The 22,639-nt window shown below is 40.7% G+C and overlaps 1 protein-coding gene across 2 annotated transcripts; it reads right to left on the bottom strand.

Annotated features, from left to right (window-relative positions):
- Positions 1–22: 22 nt before the first annotated feature.
- Positions 23–21,850, bottom strand: CB2H6orf141 (chromosome B2 C6orf141 homolog). 2 transcript variants are annotated; one of them, XR_015251283.1, is made up of 2 exons: positions 3,202–3,814; positions 23–595 (listed from the first exon to the last, which is right to left on the bottom strand). XR_015251283.1 is itself a non-coding variant. In XM_086707046.1 (2 exons), the coding sequence occupies exon 1, from the start codon at positions 21,779–21,781 to the stop codon at positions 21,182–21,184; it is 600 nt and encodes a 199-aa protein (XP_086563172.1). In that variant the 5' UTR covers positions 21,782–21,850; the 3' UTR covers positions 23–595; positions 20,440–21,181. The 2 variants fall into 2 exon arrangements, 1 of the variants encoding a protein (XP_086563172.1); XM_086707046.1 differs by lacking the exon at positions 3,202–3,814 and adding an exon at positions 20,440–21,850.
- Between the last annotated feature and the right edge of the window lie 789 nt (positions 21,851–22,639).

Here is a 22,639-nt window from a genome sequence, read left to right as displayed (position 1 = left end):
CCTCTGAGAAAAACACCAAAAACCTGTTTAATTTTATTTAATTCAGTTTTCACACTTACTAATCCTTGGAACATTTTTTTTCTTGGAATTCCCACTAACATCTCTTAAAATCAACATTGAGTAACAACAGTTCATTCAAGATCCCTGATCTTGCTTCCAGGATCTACCTTCTTTTATTCCTTCTAGAAATTTGGGACACTTTTTGTCTCTGGCTTGTGTCAATATTTTAATCAAATTCTGGAAATTTTTAAAGGTCCATTCAAGTGTCACTTCTTCTTAGAAGGCATGATCACCAATAATTTTGTTCCTCTATAAAATCTTTTCTTGACAGTTTGTCACAATCAGCCCAGAACTGGTTTAATACTGTGTATGTGTTTTCCTACTCTGATTAATGAATTCCCTTATAGGCAAAACAGTAATGGATGCTTCTGTTGTTAATGGCATTGTGTCAGTGTTGCTTGGAAAATGGTTTGATTAACAAGGCACTCAATTCCTGAGACTTAACTTTGATTGATGAAAATGTGAAGCTCTTTGGAGGTCCTAGGATTGCGGTAACCGTATCTTCCCTCTTCAACTTCAAGTCTTCTTAGGTACACTAGATTGTTCAAGAGACCATGAAACAGTATTTGTTAGAGAATTGCCATTTCAAAAATGTACACTTTATAGAACATTCTGAGTACAGAGATATCACAAGTCTGCTTGGTTAACACATTTGATAATTCTCCAATCACACGTTACTGTGTCAAATATCTTACTTATAATGCACAGATTGTGAATCACACCAATAAATAGTTCAGTATATGACTTCAATACATTTTTACAATTTTGGCCATTCATGTTTTACCTACACCACTACTTATACATGGACTATGGGATAAGCCATGAATGAATAAGGAACACTCAGTAGAATTCACTTACAAGAGTGAATTTAAACAAAGGGGAACTATCAAGTACTAAACAAAGTACTAACTAAAACTTTAATATTTACTCTGAGCCATGTAAGTTCACAATAATGCTACAATCCGGGGCGCCTGGGTGGCGCAGTCGGTTAAGCGTCCGACTTCAGCCAGGTAACGATCTCACGGTCCGTGAGTTCGAGCCCCGCGTCCGGCTCTGGGCTGATGGCTCAGAACCTGGAGCCTGTTTCCGATTCTGTGTCTCCCTCTCTCTCTGCCCCTCCCCCGTTCATGCTCTGTCTCTCTCTGTCCCAAAAATAAATAAACGTTGAAAAAAAAATTAAGAAAAAAATGCTACAATCCAATTTGTTATACTTGTGAGCGATGAAGTTGCTGTCTTCTAGAATGTAAGGAAAAGAGCCTTGTCAAATAGTTCCCATTTCCAATAGCACAACTGACAACTGTTAATATTATTTCACTTTGTAATAATTTAGGTTCTGTTACTATAAATACGTATTTACTCTAAGTACTGATTCAGGGGAACACTGGATCAGGCAACTATATGTATTTTAGGGATGCCTTTTACCTACGGTATTTATTAGGTCATTTGGGTGGTTAGAAGCCCTATAGAGAATTTGATGAAATATACGATAGAGCTTCTCTCAAGCACATGAATATACTGACAAACCCACCAAATTTAGCAAACAATGAAGTCCTCCCTAAAGTTTTTAAGGATTACAGAATATTAGAATTACATGGTACTGCTCTATGGGACAGTAAGCCTATTATAAATTACAAAAATAATTATTCTGATCCTGCAAAGAAACAGTGGTAAAGTGAGTGTGCTATGCAGAACTAGAATAGTTTGACCTGGAATCACCTAGGAGTTTGCAAGAAAACCTTTGGATTTATAGCTCTGACCAGAAAGCCCATATTGTTTTCATGTCTCATCTAACCTCTAAGTAGATGTATTACCACCAGCATAATATACAAAATACTCTGGGTACATAGAACTTACTATAAACCATACCAATATTCATCATGTTACTTAATTCCAATGAGGAATTTGTGTTGTCCAATTCAGTCTGCCAGTTAGTTGAGATAAACTTGAAGTCTAAATGAGATGCTATTTCTATAATGCTTTCAGAAATGATGGGGCCTTCCCATTATTGCAAGTATTATATATGTATATTTATCTTACTCTGTTGTTTTTTGTTCTTTCAGCTTTTCAGTGTGTTTCCAGTTTTGGGGCTCGTCCTGAAAAGTCATAAGACAGTACTCAGAAACCAAGATGAATTATTTGCTTTTATAATGATTATAAAAGTGTTATTTCCTAGATTGTCAGCATAAATTTGACAAAAATGACCCAAGAAGTTTCACTGATGTCTTTTTGGTCAGACAGCAGGAGACCATGGTGTTTCGCTCAGGGGTTACCTAGGCCTATTGTGTATTATTTGGTTTAATTAATACCATCTGGAGGAAAAATATTTCTTTCAAAGAAGAAGGATAGCTGGATTCAATTAAGTTCGTCATGGTAGATTTGTACACTCCAAGACATGCTATTTAGTACATTCTGCATTCTCAAATATTTTCCACTGCTTTTTGCATCACTCTCTGAAAAAAAAAAAAGGACATATACAAGATCCCAAATGTTAGCTTTTAGAATTAGTATAGTATTCCTTTTATTGCAATCTTGAAAATATGTTTCAGTTGATTAACACAAGAAAGAGTATTTAATGCAGTTTTTTTAAAAAAAAGAAAGTGTTGGGCATATTCTAATCACTCAAGTAAAAACTAATTTCCAAGTGGCAAACAGCCTCTCCCATTGTTAGAACTATTTATCATTATTAAATTGGGGACATCAGGGCCAGGCTTTATTCAAACACTCTGCACAGCACCCTCATAATAAAAAAATTCCACTGTATCGAGGAAAGAATGCAATTCAATGCATTCCTTTTTTAAGTTCATGTTAGGTTATTCACTATGATCATCCAATATAAAATTATTTCATCACTAATGATTCCTTTTGCCTTTCAGGAGAAAAGACACATCCATTGCCCATTTCAGTGATGAAAATTTGGCGGCACTTGTTAGTAATCCGTTTGTGGCTAGTACAGAGACCACAGCCTCCACGCTGCACTGGGAGCTTCTGCTCATGATGCGATATACTGAGGTCCAGAGTAAATCTCCTAAGATTCAGAGCATTGCCTGAAGGAAGGACTCAGAAATCTCTTGGACTGGAAAAGGCAGAATTCTATGGCCACACTGGATACCTTTAATTTATGTCCTTGAGGACAGTGTATACCTTTAGTTTCTTTTTGACGTAAGAAATTAGATTTCACTTCCTAAGCTTCCTGAGACGGTCTGCAGGTGTCACTCCAGGCCGGTCCCCAGAGGAACCTCGGGAATAGAGCCCTCGAGTGGAAGCAGTGCAGAGAAAAGATGAGTCAGGTAGAACTCGAAGAGCACCTGGGTTTGATTTTCACAAGGAAAGAAACGTGAGAAGATGGTTCCAATATCCCCTCCCACGCCAGACTCAAATCACTCCGCGTTTTATCCAGAAAAGGTCTGTGATGAGATCACCAAGCTTGTGGGGTCAGCCCAGCCTCGAATTACACATCGAACTCAAATGCCATACACAGAGGTGATCCTTCATAAGTGCAGAGATTTGCTAATACCCTGTCCACAAGCTTACCTCATGCAACCACCACAAATGTTCTATTTAAAAATTACTACAGTCCCGAGTTAAGGGTTTAAGAAGGGGAAATGAGGGGAGAGGGAAAGGATGTCAAATGCTCAAAATCACAGAAGCACTGAAATGAACTGTCAAAGACAATCTTGGCCTACCTTTCTTCCTTCCCACCCTCCTTTCCCTTTTTCCTCTCTCTCTCCCTCCCTCCCGTCCAACAAAAGGTAACTGAGTGTGTCAGTGTGTAAGTACACAGAATAGGGGGTAATTACTCTGTGCAATTTTATAAGGATAGTTATTTTTATGTGGTAACTGAAGAAATCGGGGATCAGAAGGCTTAAGCCAGGTGGGTGGGCAAAAGGGCCAGATCCGAGGAAAGGCGTGCCTCTGCTTAGAGCACTGTTTTCACCTCACAGGGCCCCTCCAGCGTCACTTCCCCCCTTACACAGAAACACCCCCCAGACCCTCTGCTTCTCAATCTTACTACTTCCAGATGCATTCTTGTGCTTTCCACTGGCAACCTGAAGAAGTACGCACAGATCTTTGCTAAAAGTACACTGAAGGCAGGGATTGGCATAGGGTCATGGTATGCCCATGGCACTAATTCTTTTCCTTAAAACTAAATCTGCTTGCTGCTTCTGGGCCCATCCCTGCATGAATCCACGGGGGCCACAATGGCTGACATGAGAAAACAAATATAACCAATGTCAAAAAGGAGAAAAAGAGACCACCAAGGAAGCTATAATAATGGCAGGATTTCAGGGTGTCTAACACTCCTACCCATACTACTGGCTGTTAGTCCCTTGGTTTCACTGAGCCCCAGTGGAAATAATTTAGCATAGTTGTTACAAGGAGGAAAAAAATCCACAATGCCCAGGTACATGTAACTATAAATAAAAAACAAACAAAGCAAGAATGTTTTAAAACAAAACACTTTATTTTTAAAAAGTTTTTTAATGTTTATTTATTTTTGAGAGAGAGGGAGAGCATGATCAGGAGAGGTGGAGAGGAAGAGAGAGAGAGAGAGAGAGAGGAGAGAGAGAGAGAGAGAGAGAGAGAGAGAGAGAGAGAGAGAGAGAATCCAAAGTGGGCTCTGAGCTGACAGCAGAGAGCCCGATGTGGGGCTGGAACTCACAAACTTTGAGATTATGACCTAAGCCGAAGTAGGATGCTTAACCGACTGAGCCACCCAGGCGCCCCCAAATAAAACACTTTAAAGCAGTTGTTTGCTTTTTGTGACTCAAAAACTATACAGATTCATGTGATAAAACAGCTAACCACAATGATAGTATTCCAAAACTTTCTTAAAGAGGAGGCTATGATTAAGGTGAAGCAGTAAACATTGTCCTTAATTTAGGGACAGGCTTTTCCTCTTATTCCTGTTTTATTTTTAGTTTTCAGAATACTCTTTCCTGTATCACAATTAAACTTCCTTTCTTTGATGGCCCTATGTTGTTTCATAGCCTGTGGCAAGATGTGGAAGGGGGGTAGCTGACTTTTAAGAGTTTGTTTTGAGGGACCTGTTAAATTTGTTCACTATCACAGTCCCTCGGGGTAATAGAGCAAAACTTCACTGAGCCTCAAACCTGCCAGGAACTGCACCCAGTTTTAAGGCTCACAGTCACCACATGAGGACTATTTAACTCCCTTCCTATAAATTTAGAAACTGGGACATATCAAAAGTTAAATAACATGCCGTTATCACATAGCAAACACAGGACTACATAAGAATTTGTTTCCAGTACTGAGTCCAAGACTCGTGTCTTGTAGGTACAGAACAAAAACTTGGTTGAGTAAATGAATGTTCCACGCTCCATCTTAAACTCCGCCCACTGCCCCTCCACTTTCCCTCCTCTCCTATCCTTCTAGAACACACTGTTTCTGAAAAATTGCCAGCCGAGACCTTCATGCATCTTTAAAGAGCCACCATCTTAGGAAGGTATTTAATCTCTGTCATTAATAACCCTTCTCTTTCTAGGGCACTGAGGTCATCACTTTGCTGACCTCTGTACTTTGTGATCAAACACAGTGGGAAAAACCCAACACATTTAATCCTGAGCATTTCCTCAGTTCTACTGGAAAGTTTATCAAGAAAGAAGCTTTCATGCACTTCTCAGTGGGTAAGGTCTCCTACTTTGAAACAGGTGGTTTAAAAAAATCTGGAGAGATTCTGCCTTGTCTGAGGATTGTGCTTAGGTTTTGCATTTTTTTTCCCATGTGGCACTAAACATAAGAAAAACGGGAAAGTGGAAAGAGACTTTCCTCCCTAGGCTTTAAATTGGCTGTTAAGACATTAGGCATTGGAATAGTATTTTCTTAAGGAATCCTTGAAGATTCCATGCGGCTGAGGCTAGCGTAGAGCCTTGAGAATCTCATGAGAAAGTGTAGCAAGGTGACAATGTGCAACTCACTTCACTCCAACCAGAAAAGCTTTGCTTCAATATGTGTAAATACCTATGTCTCTCTTAGGATTTCTTGAGTAGGAGAGGGAGGGAGAGGGCTTAGGAAAGGGAAGAGAGAAGAGCTTTCCACAAGAGTACATTTTGGAATCCAAGGAACTAAATAACTTTACTCTATAATTGTCTGGATCCCTAAGAACCTGAAATGAATTCTTCATTCCTGGACAAGAATCTTAGAAAAACTATAAACCATAAGCAGTTTGTCACCATGTGCCTTTCTACTTAAACAACAGCTTAGCATTCACTCCAGATACCCATTCAGTGATAGGTAAACAGCAGTCACCCAAAGGATAGACTTTCCTTACCTACTGATGACTCAGGGATACAAAGAGAGATAGAGTACAATGCATGCTCCAATTTTTTACACACACACACACACACACACACACACACACACACAGGATGATATACAAGAAAATGTAGTAATGACTCCTGATTTAAATAAAAACATAATACCACATTTGGAAACAGAGTAAACAGAAATGAAAAATAATCTACGTGTAATTCACAGTGTTGTGAGCTCAATTTTTCTTAACGCTTCCCTGCATTATATTTTGGGGGGAAACAAAAGCCATGGAAACAAACAATAATCTCTGGAGGGTTCTTCAACTACGTACTTCTAATTCTGAACCCTCATTTTATAAGTGGAGAGATGGAGCAATTAGTTTCTCAAACATAAAGGTTTTTTTCCTCGTCTCCTTTATCAGACCTTGGATTTACTGATGTTTATGTTTAGAGAGAAGAAACTGATGTTCAAGTTTAAACAGAAGTTTTACTCCCCTTAAAACCCCCTTTTCTCCATAAACAACAATTACTTTTACACTGACCAACACTGTCTCCAGGTCCTCTGTGGTTTCTCACACACCTGGACCTGGAAGCTTCTTTGGACTATGAGACAAACAGTAATAGTCCAGAATTTGGCAGAGAGGCTCATCTTCAAACAATTTTGCCTCAGGAATTCTAAACATCTCCAGATATACTGTGTGTGTGTGTGTGTGTGTGTGTGTGTGTGTGTGTGTGTGTTTTCCTGCTTTAGGACAATCTAGTATTGATACTCTTTTTTTTATCCTAGACAAACAAATGGAAATATCTGTAGAGTATAATAATCACAAAACTATCACAATAAGAAAACATATCATAAAACCAGTTTTGAGTGCTAAGTCCTCATTTTCCTTTAAGTTGTGGTGAAGTCACTCTTCCCCAGTTCTTTTCTTATCACTTCTTCCTTACTTTATTGAGATAGAGATGTTGCTCTCTGGAGGCCTCATTTGATCTTTGATCACCATCACTCTTAACTAATTTTGCATACAGCATTTCTTTTTAAGATAAACAAGATCATTTGCTATGGTTTCACCGATCTATCCTTAAAAGCAAACGAAAATGATACATACTTTGTCTTGTTGGGCAGCTAGACTCTTAACCTTGAAACTGAATAAGCCTAGGTAGATAATTCACACCCTAAGTTGCATTACATACCCATTTAGATGACACCACTCAATCATACTTTTCATTGTGGGCAGGTGCGAAAATCTGATCCCAAAAGCTAGATTAGGTGTTCCTTCCATGGGCTCCCTCAACACCCTATCATAGCTTGTGACACTGTATTAGATTTACCTGTTTCCTTGTTAGGCTCACCTACTGGGCAGGAAGCCTCTTGGGAACAATAGTCTCACAGCCAAGTTTAATTAAATACCTGTATCTTGTTGACATTGCACATGCATTGGTGGATTGAACTGTTAGCTTTTATTCAATAAACATTTTTAGACAGAAGTAGTGTGTATGGCCTTTCACCCCTAAAAATCCTGCCTTGCTACTAGGCACAGTGAAAAAAATACCCCCCACCACCCCATTTGTGGAGTTAATCTGTTTCCTGGAAGTCCTATATAAACCAAAGTACTACTTTACCCTGTGTTGTAAATTATCTACATTTAAATATTTCTCTGAACTTCTAAGTCTTTTGTGACTCAGTATACTTATGAGTTATTTTCCAAATTAAATAAATAAACAACAACAAAAGAAATCTAGCTGGCATGTGCGTGGCTCAGTAGGTTAAGCGTCCGACCAGCTCAGGTCATGATCTCATGGTTCATGAGTTCGAGCCCCATGCCGGGCTCTGTGCTGACAGCTCAGAGCCTGGAGCCTGCTTCAGATTCTGTGTCTCCCTCTCTCTCTGTCCCTTCCCCTGCTTATACTCTGTCTCTCTCTCTCAAAAATAAATAAATATTTTTTTTAAAAAGAGAAATCTAGCTGGACTGTCTACAACATTTTACTGGCAGGAAAGCAAAGCATCAGGCTTAGGATTTATAGACTCTGGAAGCAGGAACGAAAAGACTTGGTTGGGCTTTCTGAAGGACTAGAAGCAAAAACTTGTAATAATGCTACATCTCAATCAAATATATCATCTTTGTTCTATAATATAACCACAAACTCATTAAATTTGAGCCAGAAAAAAAGGCACCATTCTCAACACAATACATCTTAAGAAATATATATAAATATTAAGTCTCCTGGTTTTTTTTCTTTAATAAAAAACTTACCCAGAAGACTTCCTTCCTCAATTTTAACTGACTCCACTTTTCAGATAAGTTGACATTTTCCCAAATAAGTCATGTTCCAAAAGCAACCAAGTCTCTGTTCTTAAAATGCTTCAGCATGACCTACTGTCTACTTATCCTTTGGCCTCAGGCCTTATATTCCCTAACTCATGCTCTATGTTCTGGTCAGAGTCAAAGTTTTTTCAGCCCTGAAATATATCAAAACCCCTTCCACATCTCACCCCATCTTTTCCTGGCTGACTTCGTCTCACCCTTTGCATAGGAGCTGAGATACAAAGCTCTCACACAAAGGAGTCGTCCTCCCTGGCCCTTCAAATCACATTGGGTACCTTTATTATCTGTTCTCATGACACACTTGGCTTTACCTGCTGTAGCATTTTTCACATTGAAATGTTAATGTTTATTTAGCTGCCCATCTCCCTCTTGAGAGCTCATAAGGTAGGTAGCATATGTAGTTAATTTTGTATTTCCAGGGCTTAGGTAGAATCCATGAGGCTCAGAAGAGGTTAAGCAACTAATTCACACATTCTAAAGTAGAAGAAATCACACATGGACAGCTTTTGTCTTTGTCCAGATTGTTTCAGATTTTTGTGCTCATATATCTTATAACCTTCCACCATATCCATCTCTCCAGGTGTCCGGATGTGCGTTGGTGAGTCACTGGCCAAGATGGAGCTTTTCCTGTTCTTCACCAGCCTCATGCAGAAGTTCGCCGTCCATCCATCCCCTAAGGTCTCCCATCTAGACCTGGACCTAACCCTGGACATTGGCTTTACCACTCAACTCATGCCTCACAAGATATATGTTCTGCTCTGAGCCTAGGCTCTTCAATACAAGACGCAGTCCTAGTTCTTGATGTACCAGCTTCCCTTTTCTGCATTTCGCCAGCCATGATATTCTGCCAAGCACTTCAGCTTTATTTAAATCATCAGCCACATTATCACAGAAGGTTCTGAGTTCCTGTGCTAATCAATGTAGTGGAAACCACCTTACTGCCATTCTCTAAGACAGAACATTGGCACCTAGAACCTTCACTTCCTGCTCTAAGGTCTTTCAAGTCAAATCTGTCCTTTTCTTCCAGGGCATAGGACACATCTAAGTATCACCAATCAACCGTTTTAATTGGTTTGCGCAGGAAAACAACATAATGCTTTGTTCTAGAATGCCCAAGAACACCTTCAAAATTGCAAGGAAGAAAATTAAACTTAAAAAAATTTTTTTTAATATTTATTTATTTTTGAGAGAGAGAGAGACAGAGCATGAGCAGTGCACGGGCAGAGAGAGAGGGAGACACAGAATCTGAAGCAGGCTCTAGGCTCTGAGCTGTCAGGCACAGAGCCTGATGCAGGGCTTGAATTCACAAGCTGTGAGATCATGGCCTGAGCCGAAGTCAGACATTTAACCAACTGAGCCACCCAGGGGCCCTAAGAAAATTCAACTTTTGAGTGAGGAGCACACTAACCATAAGACATTGGCTTCATTCTGTGAATAACCAAAAAGGGAGGATTAACAGCAGATAATTGCTCACGAGTACTGCCAGTTTGCTGAGCTCAGAAAGCGAATTCTCCTGCTCTGACATAACTGGAACTTGCAGACCCCACTCCCTTGTGTTCAGTGCTCTGAAGTCCCAGTGAAGGCACATGCAAGCGACACGGCTGCAGAATAACAAAATCATCGTCAGTTCCCGAGACACAAAAAGCATCTTCAGTTTTTATGAAGTCAAATGTATGTCCCCATCATCAACATAAATCGTTCTCCCCTGCTCTTACCTGATCCCTGTCAGAGCAAAACTGGCACTGGATAAAGTTATGCCATGAAGCAAGACTTTAAGGCTACTGCAACAGAGAAAAGATGCCAGAACTTAGTCTGAACTCAACTCTGCTGAAACAAGGCGGGGAAGAGTTTTGAAGTGTCCTGGTGAGCTAGTAGAAGAGCACAGGTGATGTTTAGTGTGGAGGCTGATCAACGGCATGTGTCCCCTACTCTGATTTACTTTATAACTTGCACATTTTTTTCTCTAGGATTAGGCCATGAGTGTTTGCTAACTAACAGCATCCGTTGAAGCCAGGCTTCTACCCTCCCATGGGGACTGGAGACAGGGGTGCTGTCTTCCTTGATAACTGCATTTCAAAGAGATGGGTTCCAGGTCCTTGAGAAAGACATCCTTGGGTTGTAAATCTGGCAGGAGGCTCTTTTTTTTTTTTTTTTTTTTTAATAATTACAACTCAAAGAGGGCAGAGAAAGAATTGATAAGTGAAAGTTTTCTAAAGTAAATGCCCTAAGAAAATGGAAGGCAGGACCTAAAGTCAGGAAAAAGCTGGTCTAAAGCTTAGTCAAACTGAGAGGAATGTTACGTCCTTCTTGGTCATCCCCCAAGAAGCACTGTACACAGAGTCCTTTTAGAAAGAGTCAGATGGGGAATATTCAGGTTCCCCGACTTTGTTGAACTAAATAAAGCCATCAATGCCAAAAGAAATAGGACCTGTTAATTTTAACTTATTGTTTGAACACATTCAAGAAGTAGCAGCATTTTCTGAATTACACTTAGTACCTAACTGGTGTACAATAATATATGTTAAATCTCCATCCAAAGTCAAAATTAATTTGTGGACTGCTTTCACTCATAGAGGGAAAAGACACAATTTTGATTAGAGATCAGGAAATATGAGCTTTAATTCCAACCCTTTAGTCCCCCATGTTTGTGACTTTATGACCACATGTTGGCAGTGGCATACTTAGTGAATCTGGCACCAAAAAGAAGTTAATTTTTAAAACCAGCATGAGTTGGGAGAACTGGACAGCAACATGCAGAAGAATGAAACTAGACCACTTTCTTACACCATTCACAAAAATAAACTAAAAAATGGATAAAGGACCTGAATGTGAGGAAACCATCAAAACCCTAGAGGAGAAAGCAGGAGAAAACCTCTCTGACCTCAGCTGCAGAAATTTCTTACTTGACACTTCTCCAAAGGCAAGGGAATTAAAAGCAAAAACAAACTATTAGGACCTCATCAAGATAAAAAGCTTCTGCACTGCAAAGGAAACAATCAACAAAACTAAAAGGCAACCAACGGAATGGGAAAAGATATCTGCAAATGACATATCAGACAAAGGGCTAGTATCCAAAATCTATAAAGAACTCACCAAACTCCACACCTGAAAAACAAATAATCCAGTGAAGAAATGGGCAGAAGACATGAATAGACTTTTCTCTAAAGAAGACATCCAGATGGCCGACAGGCACATGAAAAGATGCTCACCGTCACTCCTCATCAGGGAAATACAAATCAAAATTACCCTGAGATATCACCTCATGCCAGTCAGAGTGGCCAAAATGAACAAATCAGGAGACTATAGATGCTGGAGAGGATGTGGAGAAATGGGAACCCTCTTGCACTGTTGGTGGGAATGCAAACTGGTGCAGCCACTCTGGAAAACAGTGTGGAGGTTCCTCAAAAAATTAAAAATAGATCTACCCTATGACCCAGCAATAGCACTGCAGGGAATTGACCCAAGGGATACAGGAGTACTGATGCATAGGGGCACTTGTACCCCAATGTTTATAGCAGCACTTTCAACAATAGCCAAAAATTATGGAAAGAGCCTAAATGTCCATCAACTGATAGATGGATGAAGAAGTTGTGGTTTATGTATACAATGGAATACTACTTGGCAATGCGAAAGAATGAAATATGGCCTTTTGTAGCAACGAGGATGGAACTGGAGAGTGTTATGCTAAGTGAAATAAGTCATACAGAGAAAGATACCATATGTTTTTACTCATATGTGGATCCTGAGAAACTTAACAGAAGACCATGGGGGAGGGGAAGGGGAAAAAAAAAAGTTACCCAGAAGGAAGGAGGCAAACCATAAGAGACTCTTAAAAACTGAGATAAACTGGGGTGCCTGGGTGGCTCAGTCGGTTGCATGACTGACTTCGGCTCAGGTCATGATCTCACAGTTTGTGGGTTCAAGCTCTGCGTTGGGCTCTGTGCTGACAGCTAGGAGCCTGGAGCCTGCTTCGGATTCTGTGTCTCCCTCTCTCTCTGCCCCTTCCCCACTCATGCTCTGTCTCTCTCTGTCTCCGAAATAAACATTAAAAAAAAAAAAAAACAAAAAAACCTGAGAATAAACTGAGGGTTGATGAGGGGTGGGAGGGAGGGGAAAGTGGGTGATGGGCATTGAGGAGGGCACCTTGTTGGGATGAGCACTGGGTATTGTATGGAAACCAATTTGACAATAAATTTCATATTAAAAAAATAAACAAATAAAAAAGTTAAAAAAAACAGCATGAGAAAAGAATGTTTAGCAATAGTCATAAAGTAAAACAAAGAACTTTGATCCTTTGGTTAGTCTAATATTTTGTGTAAATAATTGTCAAGTAACTAATAAGTAAACTTTAATAAAATTGAAGTATCTGCAAAAGAAACAGAACTACTAAATTACACCACTCATGCAATGTTTTATTTTCTTGATTCATTCTTTAGTTTTAAAATAATGAATAAAAAATAAATTTAATGTTAAATACATTATCCGAGTCCAGTAAAATAGTTTGTGTATGAACTAAATTTGCAGTTATCAAACAAAAGCTATTACATTTTACTGTTTTCTTATTTTAAATTTTACACATAATATCACATGAAGTGTCAGAACTGAAGTAACTCACGTTCATTTTCTTAATCACTATAATTGCTCTGTCAATGTTTATACTGAATCTTGAGATGCAGGAATATATAAGGGTTGGAGACAAAACGTGCACTCCTAGTGAGTTGAAAGTATTCAGAACCCTTAGGAATTTACTCTCGAAATGAATACATGTAGTTGATTCCACATGCATGTGTGAGAGAGATATTAGGGGGACAACACTGAAGAGTTCTTTAAATGATCTTCCTCACACAAAAAAAGAAAACTTTTAATGTGTTAATTTCAAGCTTACACTTGTATTATTCAAATTCAAGCAGTAATCAGGAATTTTTTAGAAGTTAGATCAACAATAGAATTTTTTTAGAGAGGGGTATTCTATCACTAAACACTTGGTGATGATAAAAAGCAGATAGACTTTTAGTTCAGGTTTATCCCTGTTTTAACAGCTCTAAAGATGACACACAGCTTTTGTTTTGCTCCTCAGGTCAAGTCCTTGGCATGTCATTAATTACAGGTCACAGAATCTCCTTTCTTCCACTCAAACATGTTTTTAAGTTCACTTATTTATTTTGAGAGTGAGAGAGAGAGCAGGGGAGGGCAGAGAGAGAATCCTACCAGGCTCCACACTGTCAGCAGAGTCCAATGTGGGGCTCAAACTCACAAACTGTGATATCATGACCTGAGCTGATATCAAGATTTGTACGTTTAACCAACTGAGCCATCCAGGTGCCCCCTTCCATTCCAACATTTTGATTATAGAATTATTTCACTTGTACATTTGCACATTTTCCCACTCAGTTATGTTGGGATGGAGACTGCATAACCTAGTGTAATACTGTATGCTAATTATACAATAAAAAAAAAAAAGAAAGAAAGAAAAGAAGGACTGCAGAGCCTGACCCATATAACCTCAGGGATCTGCACTAATACTGAGGCTGGCTTGAAAGTCCACAGGTACTCTCATGGCTTCTCTGAGACACAGAGAACCATGAGAACCAGCTGTCAGAGAACCAATCTTTACAGAAATTGTGTACAGAAGCCCTCGCTGAGAGCTGTCTTGGTTTCGTAAAAAGTATCTGGTGTCCATTACACTCCCCCACCCTTCTCCCAAGTAAGCTGAATTTGGGAATTCAATTATATCCACTTTTCCAAAAAGCTAGTAAACTTTCGAAACAACTTCAAAGTTGTAAGATTTTTTTTTTTTTTTTTTGAAGTTGGACGTGTGCCTAAGGATAATAGAGTGGGTATAGAATCAGCTTTAAGATTCAGGGTTTTGGGCCTCGGGAAGGTTGTCTAACAAACCAGGCTTAAGATCAGGCTTATGCACCCAGCAATCTCAGTGACCACTGGGAAATCCACATGCCCAGGTAGACTTTACACAGCCCTTACCTCAGTAAGGAGGCACTAATCCATTATACAGCATTTTGGGTCCCAACAGTCAGGGCTGAACTATGCCAAAGCATATTTCACCCCCATAAAGAAACTACTTGCAATGCTGTACTCTGGATGTTTCTAAGAAATAAATATAATGTGATTATCTCCAAAAAAGAATTCTGTGACTGGACCTTCCAGAATTCTGTGACTAGGTCTTCTGGTGTCTAATTCTGTCTTCAAGATTGTCCTAAAATTAATGAGAGACTGAATATAAAAGTGGACAATGACCAGGCCATGTATGATAATATATGAAAAAAGACAGAAAAGCATCTTAGTAAAAGCCACTGGTTTGGTTTTGATATGATTTCTTGTGTTGTATGTGTTCTCTTCTGTTATAAAAGACTGAAGCCTGGGTTAGGATAAAAAGTGAACTAAACAGTAATAATGACACAGATAATAATAATATTATTATAATAGCTAATATTAAGCATTATTGTTGTTCCAAGTATTTTTAACTTACTCCTGGGGGAAAAAAAACAAACCTTATGATGTTGATATTATTTATCTGGTTGTAGAACTATGACCACAATTTGTAAAGCAAATAGCTTGGGAACCACAGCCTCAGCAGCAATCAGCCCAGAAAGATCAGAACTTGGTCAGTGACTGCCAGCTTCCTTTTTTTTTTTTTTTTTTTTTTTTTGGTACCCTTCTAGCTCAGGATACACCAGAGAAAGCCCCAAGCCAAACATACAAGAAGTCTCTCTAAAAATAATTTTTTTTAATGTTTACTTATTTATTTTGTAAGAGAGAGAAAATAAGCAGGGGAGGAGTAGAGAGAGAAGAGAAAAAATTCCAAGGGGGCTCCAGGCTCAGAGTGGGGGCCAGACTCAGAGCTCATTCTCACAACTGTGAATCACAACCTGAGCAGATATCGAGAGTCAGTGGCCAACTGAGCCATCCAGGTGTCCCAAAGAAGTTTTTTTTTAGATAGCCCACCTCCACCTTCTCTATGTTAATAGTTTCCAATCCGAGCATATATGAAGCTTTTTTTCACTACTGTCAAAGAAAAATTGTACCAGACAGAATGGAACAGGCAAGGAAGAATTTATTTAACACTTATAAATAACTGTAAGAATTTATTGCAATAGGAGCGAGAAGATGAACTGAATTAAACTCAACTCCTTTGAAATAAAAGGTGAGAGAGTTTTTAAGCACTGGGGTAGGTTAGTGGAAAAGTACTGGGGGGGCACTGAGAGGAGGGTGGTCAATTCAGTTAGGCCCTCTTGTTTGCTAATTGATACTTATTAAGGTAGGCTCTTACCTTCTCCCAGACACTGGAAGTTAGGAGCCCTATCTTTTTTATTACATTTCCAAGAGATGGCTCCCAGGTCCTTGAGAAAGATGTTCCCCAGATGTAAAAACAGACACGAAGTTGAGAGATTTACATGCCAAAGAGGCAAAGAAAGAAGTGACAATTTCAAGTTTTCTAAAGAAAATGCTCCAAGGAAAGGGAGGTCAAAAGCTTACACTCAGAAAGCAAGCTGTCTGGTTTAGCCAAGCTGGGGGTAACATTAAGGTCATCGTGGTTACTGTAAAGCATTCCCACTGCCCTGCCTGCCTTTGCTTCCCTGCCCAGTGCCAAGTGAGGCAGGCTAATTCCTTTCCTACACCGAACTCTAAATAAAGAACCTCTGCCTGTCCAGTTTTGCAAAGGCTGCAGTCTCCCCAAAAGTATTCATTCCATCTTAACACTTTGAAATCTGAGTTTGAATTTAAAGTTAATTCCAAGCCTCAAAGCAAGCAAGTCTAACGTTTTGTTGGTCACTATTGGCAGAACAGTGCCTAAGAACGGATTATAACTTCTTACTCTTTCCAAAGAAAACAGTACTGTGTCACCTCTTATCTTCATCTGGAGAAGTTACTAAGATTTGCCCTCCTTAATTAAAGAGCAAAGTACCCACTAGAGTTCTAAACAAATCAGGGTGTTCAAGAGTCAAGGCCTTTGTTTTCTTATCTGAATCACTGATTCGTGGATTCAAATTCAGGCTCCACCTTCCTCCCCAACCCCTTGCAATTCATTAACAGGAGACCTGACTCAGCCTGTAGAAGTGTTGAAATTGTGTTTTCCTTAATGACTTCCTGCCCTTCCTCCCTTAAGGGGTTTTTTAAGTACTGTCTCACATTCTTAGGTAATAAAAGAGCCGCATTTCTGAACTCTAATAATCAATGTTTCATTATGAAAACCTCTAGACTAATGACTCTTTAAAAAAAAACCACAGATTTTTAGAGATCTCCTTGCCAATTCACGAATCAATATATACCTCACTCTTTTGCAATCTCTAAATGCCTCTGTAATTACAAAATTTTGTAATTCTACAAAAATTCTACAAAATAAATTCTCTGTTATCTCCATGGCATTGTTAACAATTGTTAATGGGGAATAGAGAAAATGAAAACGTTTTGGTTTTTGTGACAAAGTAGGACACAGAACTACATACAGCATATACATCAGTACTTCTCAAACTTTAATGTGAGCCACCCAGTGGTCTTGTGGGAATACAAATTGTGATTAAATATCTAGACTGGGGCCCGAGATTCTCCAAGTCTAAAAAAAAATATTCTTAGAGATGCCCATGCTTCTGGTTCACCCTGAACAGCATCACTATGTCTTAGTTTATGTAATTGACAATACTCAGATTTTATAATTGCCTATGCCAAGAAAAGTATAGGTCTGTAGGTATGGATATACACATAAAAAATAAAGTAAATAAAACAAGACTGGAAATGTATGAGATATGAACAGATTTGGGGTCATGGGTGAATTTTTGTTTCCTTTTACTCCAGTTTTCTTTTTCCTTGCAAGCTATTTCCTCAAACTTTTCTGCAATGAATATAACTTCTTTTAACAGGAAGATTTGTCTTTCTTTCTCCTTTTTATAAGCAAAAAGGCACATAAAGTATTGGTGATAAGCAACAAGAATAAGAACAGCAAGTCAAATGTAATGCATCTCAAAGTTGGTGAAGGATGTAGACGAAGGTTTTAAGAGAGGACAACACTTGCCTAATGGGGACAAAGGTTTTAAGACAGGCCAACACTTGCCTGATGGAACTTATGTGATATTTGCCTATGGTCACTTGAGTGGCCACGGGGCTTCTGGAAGTCCTTGCTATGATTCATCCACCTGAGACAATTATAGATGATCATATTTTCCAGCAAGGTGGTGGTAAGACCAAACAGCCAACACCCAGCCATTCGCAGAGATTTCTTAGTATTGAGAATGCTCAAATTTCACTTTGGATTCACTCCCAGGACACTGTGAATGGGAAAAGACTCCTCAGGCTCCTCACTCAAAAGGGTTCTGTTTGGATATTGAAAACCTGTGCAGCTAATTCAACAGTGCTTCAACTTACTACTTCATATCAGGGAGACCTCGGTTTAATTAGGAAATCTGTAAGCGCATTGTAGGCAGTCAACAAGAAGGCTGGCAAGTGCTTTAAAAATAACCTTTATTTTAGGGGCATCTGGGTGGCTCAGTTGGTTAAGCGGCTGACTTCGGCTCAGGTCATGATCTCACAGTTCATAAGTTCAAGTTCCACATTGGGATCTGTGATGACAGCTCAGAGCCTGAGCCTGCTTCCGGTCTGTCTCCCTCACTCACTGCCCCTACCCTGCTCACACTCTGCCTCTGTTTCTCAAAAAAATAAAAATAATTTTTACTTGAGATAAATTAACCTAAGCATACTTGGACTAAAAGAGTTAAGCTGACTTGAATAAATACATTTGTGTCAGAAAAGAGGTAAGATGAAAATGGGTATCTATTCTGCTTCTCTGGGACAATAGGGCATCAGATTTAAAACTCTAAGGGGAGGGGCGCCTGGGTGGCGCAGTCGTTTAAGCGTCCGACTTCAGCCAGGTCACGATCTCGCGGTCCGTGAGTTCGCGCCCCGCGTCGGGCTCTGGGCTGATGGCTCAGAGCCTGGAGCCTGTTTCCGATTCTGTGTCTCCCTCTCTCTCTGCCCCTACCCCATTCATGCTCTGTCTCTCTCTGTCCCAAAAATAAATAAATAAAAAAAAAAAACGTTGAAAAAAAAAAAAACTCTAAGGGGAAACTAACCTGACACCTAAAGAAAGCATTCAAAACTCCTACCAAGGGGAACTAAGCAGACTTGAAACCTCTTCAAAGACTCTGTCAAGCATGATGCACCTTAGGCCTTTGAATCAAGATGTGGAGGTCATTTCTAAGAAATTTAAGGTTGTACCTGAGATAAGTTTAAGCAAAAACCAGAGATAAGTTTCTTCTTTCAGGAATGCCTGAGTCAATAAAAATCACTGGTTTGGATCACAGGATTCCTGGTGTTGTATGCCTTCAGCTGTTTTTCTTATTAAAGAATGCTTGGGATGAAAGTGAACTAAACAATCACAACACTAATAATAACAGCTAACTCAGCATTTTTTACTGTACCAAGCATTATTCTAAGGTTTCTTCATTTAACTTAATCCCAGGAAAAAACACTTTATTATGAGGTTGATGCTATTTATTATTCCTACTTAATAAATAAGGACACAGAGGCACATAGAGATTAAGCACTTGTCCAAAGTCACAGTAAGAAAAGGGACAGTTTTGAACCCAAAAGCTGAACTTCAGAGTTTGTCTCCATACAGAAGGCAACAAAATGACATTTTGGTCAATGTTGAGGAGGCTTTCCTTGCTGACTATAAATTCAATGTTCAGTCATCTGGGGCATATAATGACTCACAACCAAATTCATTAAATTAATTTTCAGTCCTGAAAACTGTCTACCAAAGAAATTTAACCTCACATAGGGGCCAGACAAGTTTGTTGGAGTAAAGGATAATTCACTTTACAGGGCTTATATTACCCTTTCTATCTACCAAGCAGCTTTGAACCAAGATGAGGTCAGGTGCTAAATTCTTTTCTCCAGTGTGGGTCTCATGGTCCTAAGAACTGCCAGTGGTGATCCTCCAGCCAAAAGACCTTGTAGGACTCTGGGGCATCAAGGTGATTCTAGCACCTTCCATAAACATGAGTCAGAAAACTCAGGATGCTCTGTCATGTTTTGACTCCCTACAAGTAAGTCCCTCTGAAGGCCATTCTCAAACCTTTAGAAGGGAGATTGTATTCTTACCTACTTAGTAAGTGTACGCAATTACTAGTTGTGTGACCTACCCAAGCCACGTGGTCTCTATACCTAGGTTAGGTCATCTGTAAAACAGGGATGTATCTTACCTATCTTGTCTGCCAGGAGGCAAGAGGATCAGATGATATCTGAGGACATTTCAAGCTCTAAATTGAAAATAAAGGGCAAAGAGGGAGGAATGAGGTAGGGGGCACTGTTCAACAGTTTACTCCTCAAAAGCCAGGAGTCCCATTTGTTTTGTTCATTCTTGAAGTAACCAAAGACTCCTTCAGCACAGCTGAAGTCCAGTAGTACATCTTTGCTTCTCACCGATCTCCAAACCAGGCCACACTACTAAGGAGTTCATGACAACAGTATTTAATAAAAAAAAGAGGAACAAATAAAATGAGTTATTTCAATAGCACCAGAAAAAATTTTTCTTTTCCAACACATCAAGAGAGACGCATTTGCAATCCAGTCTTGCATACAAATGTTATTAATAAGGAGCTAAAGACATGAGTAAGATACACAAATCATGTAAAGCAAACTATACATTATCTACCTTGAGATCCGATTTACCTACCGTATTTAAAACTTTAAAATAAATAACAACCAGATAAAAAGTATTTTTACTAGACTAAATACTTTGGAGTATAAAGCCCATTTAAATGGCATCTCACCTTCAAAGCTGGGTCTTCTGTTCTCCCTCTTCTTTTCCTAGTTTTGTTTTTTTTCCCTAACACTTGATGAAATAAAAAAGAAAAATGTGCACATCAGAAGAAAGTAAAAAGAAAATATTTTGTTTACTTGCTACTTTAATTTTCCCATTTCTTTTTACTTTCTTTTTCAGCTTTAAAAGAAGCCGCTCTCCTCATCTACTCCCATCGCCTTTAGAGAGCAGACCTCAAACTGCACTTCTGATTTTAGTTCTTAGATCACGGAGGCAGCAAAGAGATCAATTGAGATGTATTGCAAAATGAGACTTAACAAAAGCATTTTCTTATTTCAAAAGGCTCACATTTTACCAATCTGAAAATACCTTTCCTGCCCCTCTTCTCAATGACTTAGGTCCCCAGGCCGTCACAGTACTTAAGACACAAAGGAGGTATTGTGTTGCTCACTGTTCTTCATTCTGTATGGAGTGACATCCGCCTCCCAGAAGCGCTGCCCCAGTCTTTTAAAAAGTCTTCCCGTTGGATAACTACAGGCTGGCGTTCCCAGGAGAGAATTTTTCTTTTAAGGATTATTGCTCAACCACCTGCTCGCAACATTCCTCAGGCTCTCCTTTCCTGTTTCACATCCTCCGGCAATCAAGTCCTCGGGGACCGCGAGGTGACCTCTCCGCAGAGTGGACGCGGGGTGCCTCTCCCCACGGGGAGAGAGCCCGGGGTCCTCGGGGGGCCTGGCGCCCCACAGCCGGCTTCATTCCCTGTTGGTGCGAAACGTGATCGCGGTCATGGAGTGCTCCTCCGTGCGCCTGGTCATGCGGCCCTGCGTCCAGGCGGTCCACAGGACTTCCTCTGTTACCTGATAGTCCACGATCCGCACGAGCACGGACTTGGGCGGGGCTGCGGGGTCCTGCGGCGGGGCTCCGAACGGAGCGTCTACACGGCTGCCAGAAATTCCCTTTTTTCCCGGAAAGAGGGAAGGGCAGTTGGGTTCCCGGTCGTCTCCGGCCGCCTGGAAGAAGTCCTCCTCACCGGCCGCTTCTTCCCGCGCAGGGTCCCCTGGAGTCCCCAACCATCTCTCTGGGTGCAGAAGAAAGAGCACTTTCTCTCTGACCCAGGGCTCACAGTCCAGGTTCTCCGCCACCGGGCGGTTCTCGGGAGCGCCGCCCCGGCTTCCGCTCGCCCCCGCAGTCGCCGCGGGATTCCGGGAGCCAGGAGCCAGGGGAGCCCCGCGCCCCACGTCTCGCGGAAAGGACCCGGCGCGCCCCAGGCTGCGGGGAGCGTCCGCGAGATTCTCAGGCCCGCGGGGCCCCGGAGCCCCGGGGCCCCCCAGCCCGGTGGGAGGCTCATTCATCCGTCGGCGGTTTCAGCGGTTCACGCGGCAAACTCCCGCTGAGCTGGGGAAAGCGCGGGCCGCGCGGGCGCTGGGTGTGGTCCCGGGGCCGCTCTCCCCGCCCCGCCCACGGCCAGCTGGGTGCAGACCCCGCCTCCTGCCGCTCGGCGACTCCCGGCGCGTCCACCTGGGGCCGCCTAGCTTGACGTCCCCGCAGGCGCTTCTCTTTCTTCTTCTTACCCTCGGCTCTAGCCCTGCTGCTTTTTTCGTACTTCTCTACCCCTTCTTACATCCCAGTTGTATTCTGGTTCCCACCTTCTGCTTTTCTACAGGGCAGAGGCGCAAAAGACACCCTCGCACAGCGCCCCCCTGAAGTGCCCGCGACGAGGTGCCCTCTTCTTTCCAACGACACGCCTCCAGGTGAAGGAATAGGGAAGGTTGTTTTGGTTTTGCTTTAATTATCTGAGTTAATCAAATGCTGTGAAAACGGTTTCGTGTCCACTCCAAATCCATCCCCATCATGCTGCCAACATTATTGAATGTGGATCTAGGGATCAGGCTAGAAAAGTTGAAGCCTTTGAGAACGCGGCTTCTGGTGGGGTTGTTCTTCTTTTGGGATGCCAGGATCTGCAGGACAATGGTCGCTTCTATCTTCATTTTGGCTATAATCGATGCTTATCCTGAGAAGGGGGTTAGTGCTTTGCATGGAACAAAAACAAAACAAAAACATCACTAAATGAACGTCTTCAGGATTTAAAATTTGGTGTTTGCGTCATTTTTGTATTTTTTATTTTTGTAGAACAAAGATCAAGGTGTCTTTTTTTTTAAAGCTTATTTATTTGTTTTGAGAGAGAGAGAGAGTATAAATGGGGAGGGGTA

This window comes from Puma concolor, chromosome B2 (genome assembly GCF_028749965.1).
Source record: "Puma concolor isolate L17-30 chromosome B2, mPumCon1.1.hap2, whole genome shotgun sequence".
In the NCBI taxonomy this organism is placed as follows: Eukaryota; Metazoa; Chordata; class Mammalia; order Carnivora; family Felidae; genus Puma; species Puma concolor.
This window is presented reverse-complemented; position numbering and strand designations above follow the sequence as displayed.

Excerpts from the sequence above, each read along its gene's own strand:
- CB2H6orf141 (XM_086707046.1), bottom strand. The coding sequence starts at position 21,781 with ATGAATGAGCCTCCCACCGGGCTGGGGGGCCCCGGGGCTCCGGGGCCC.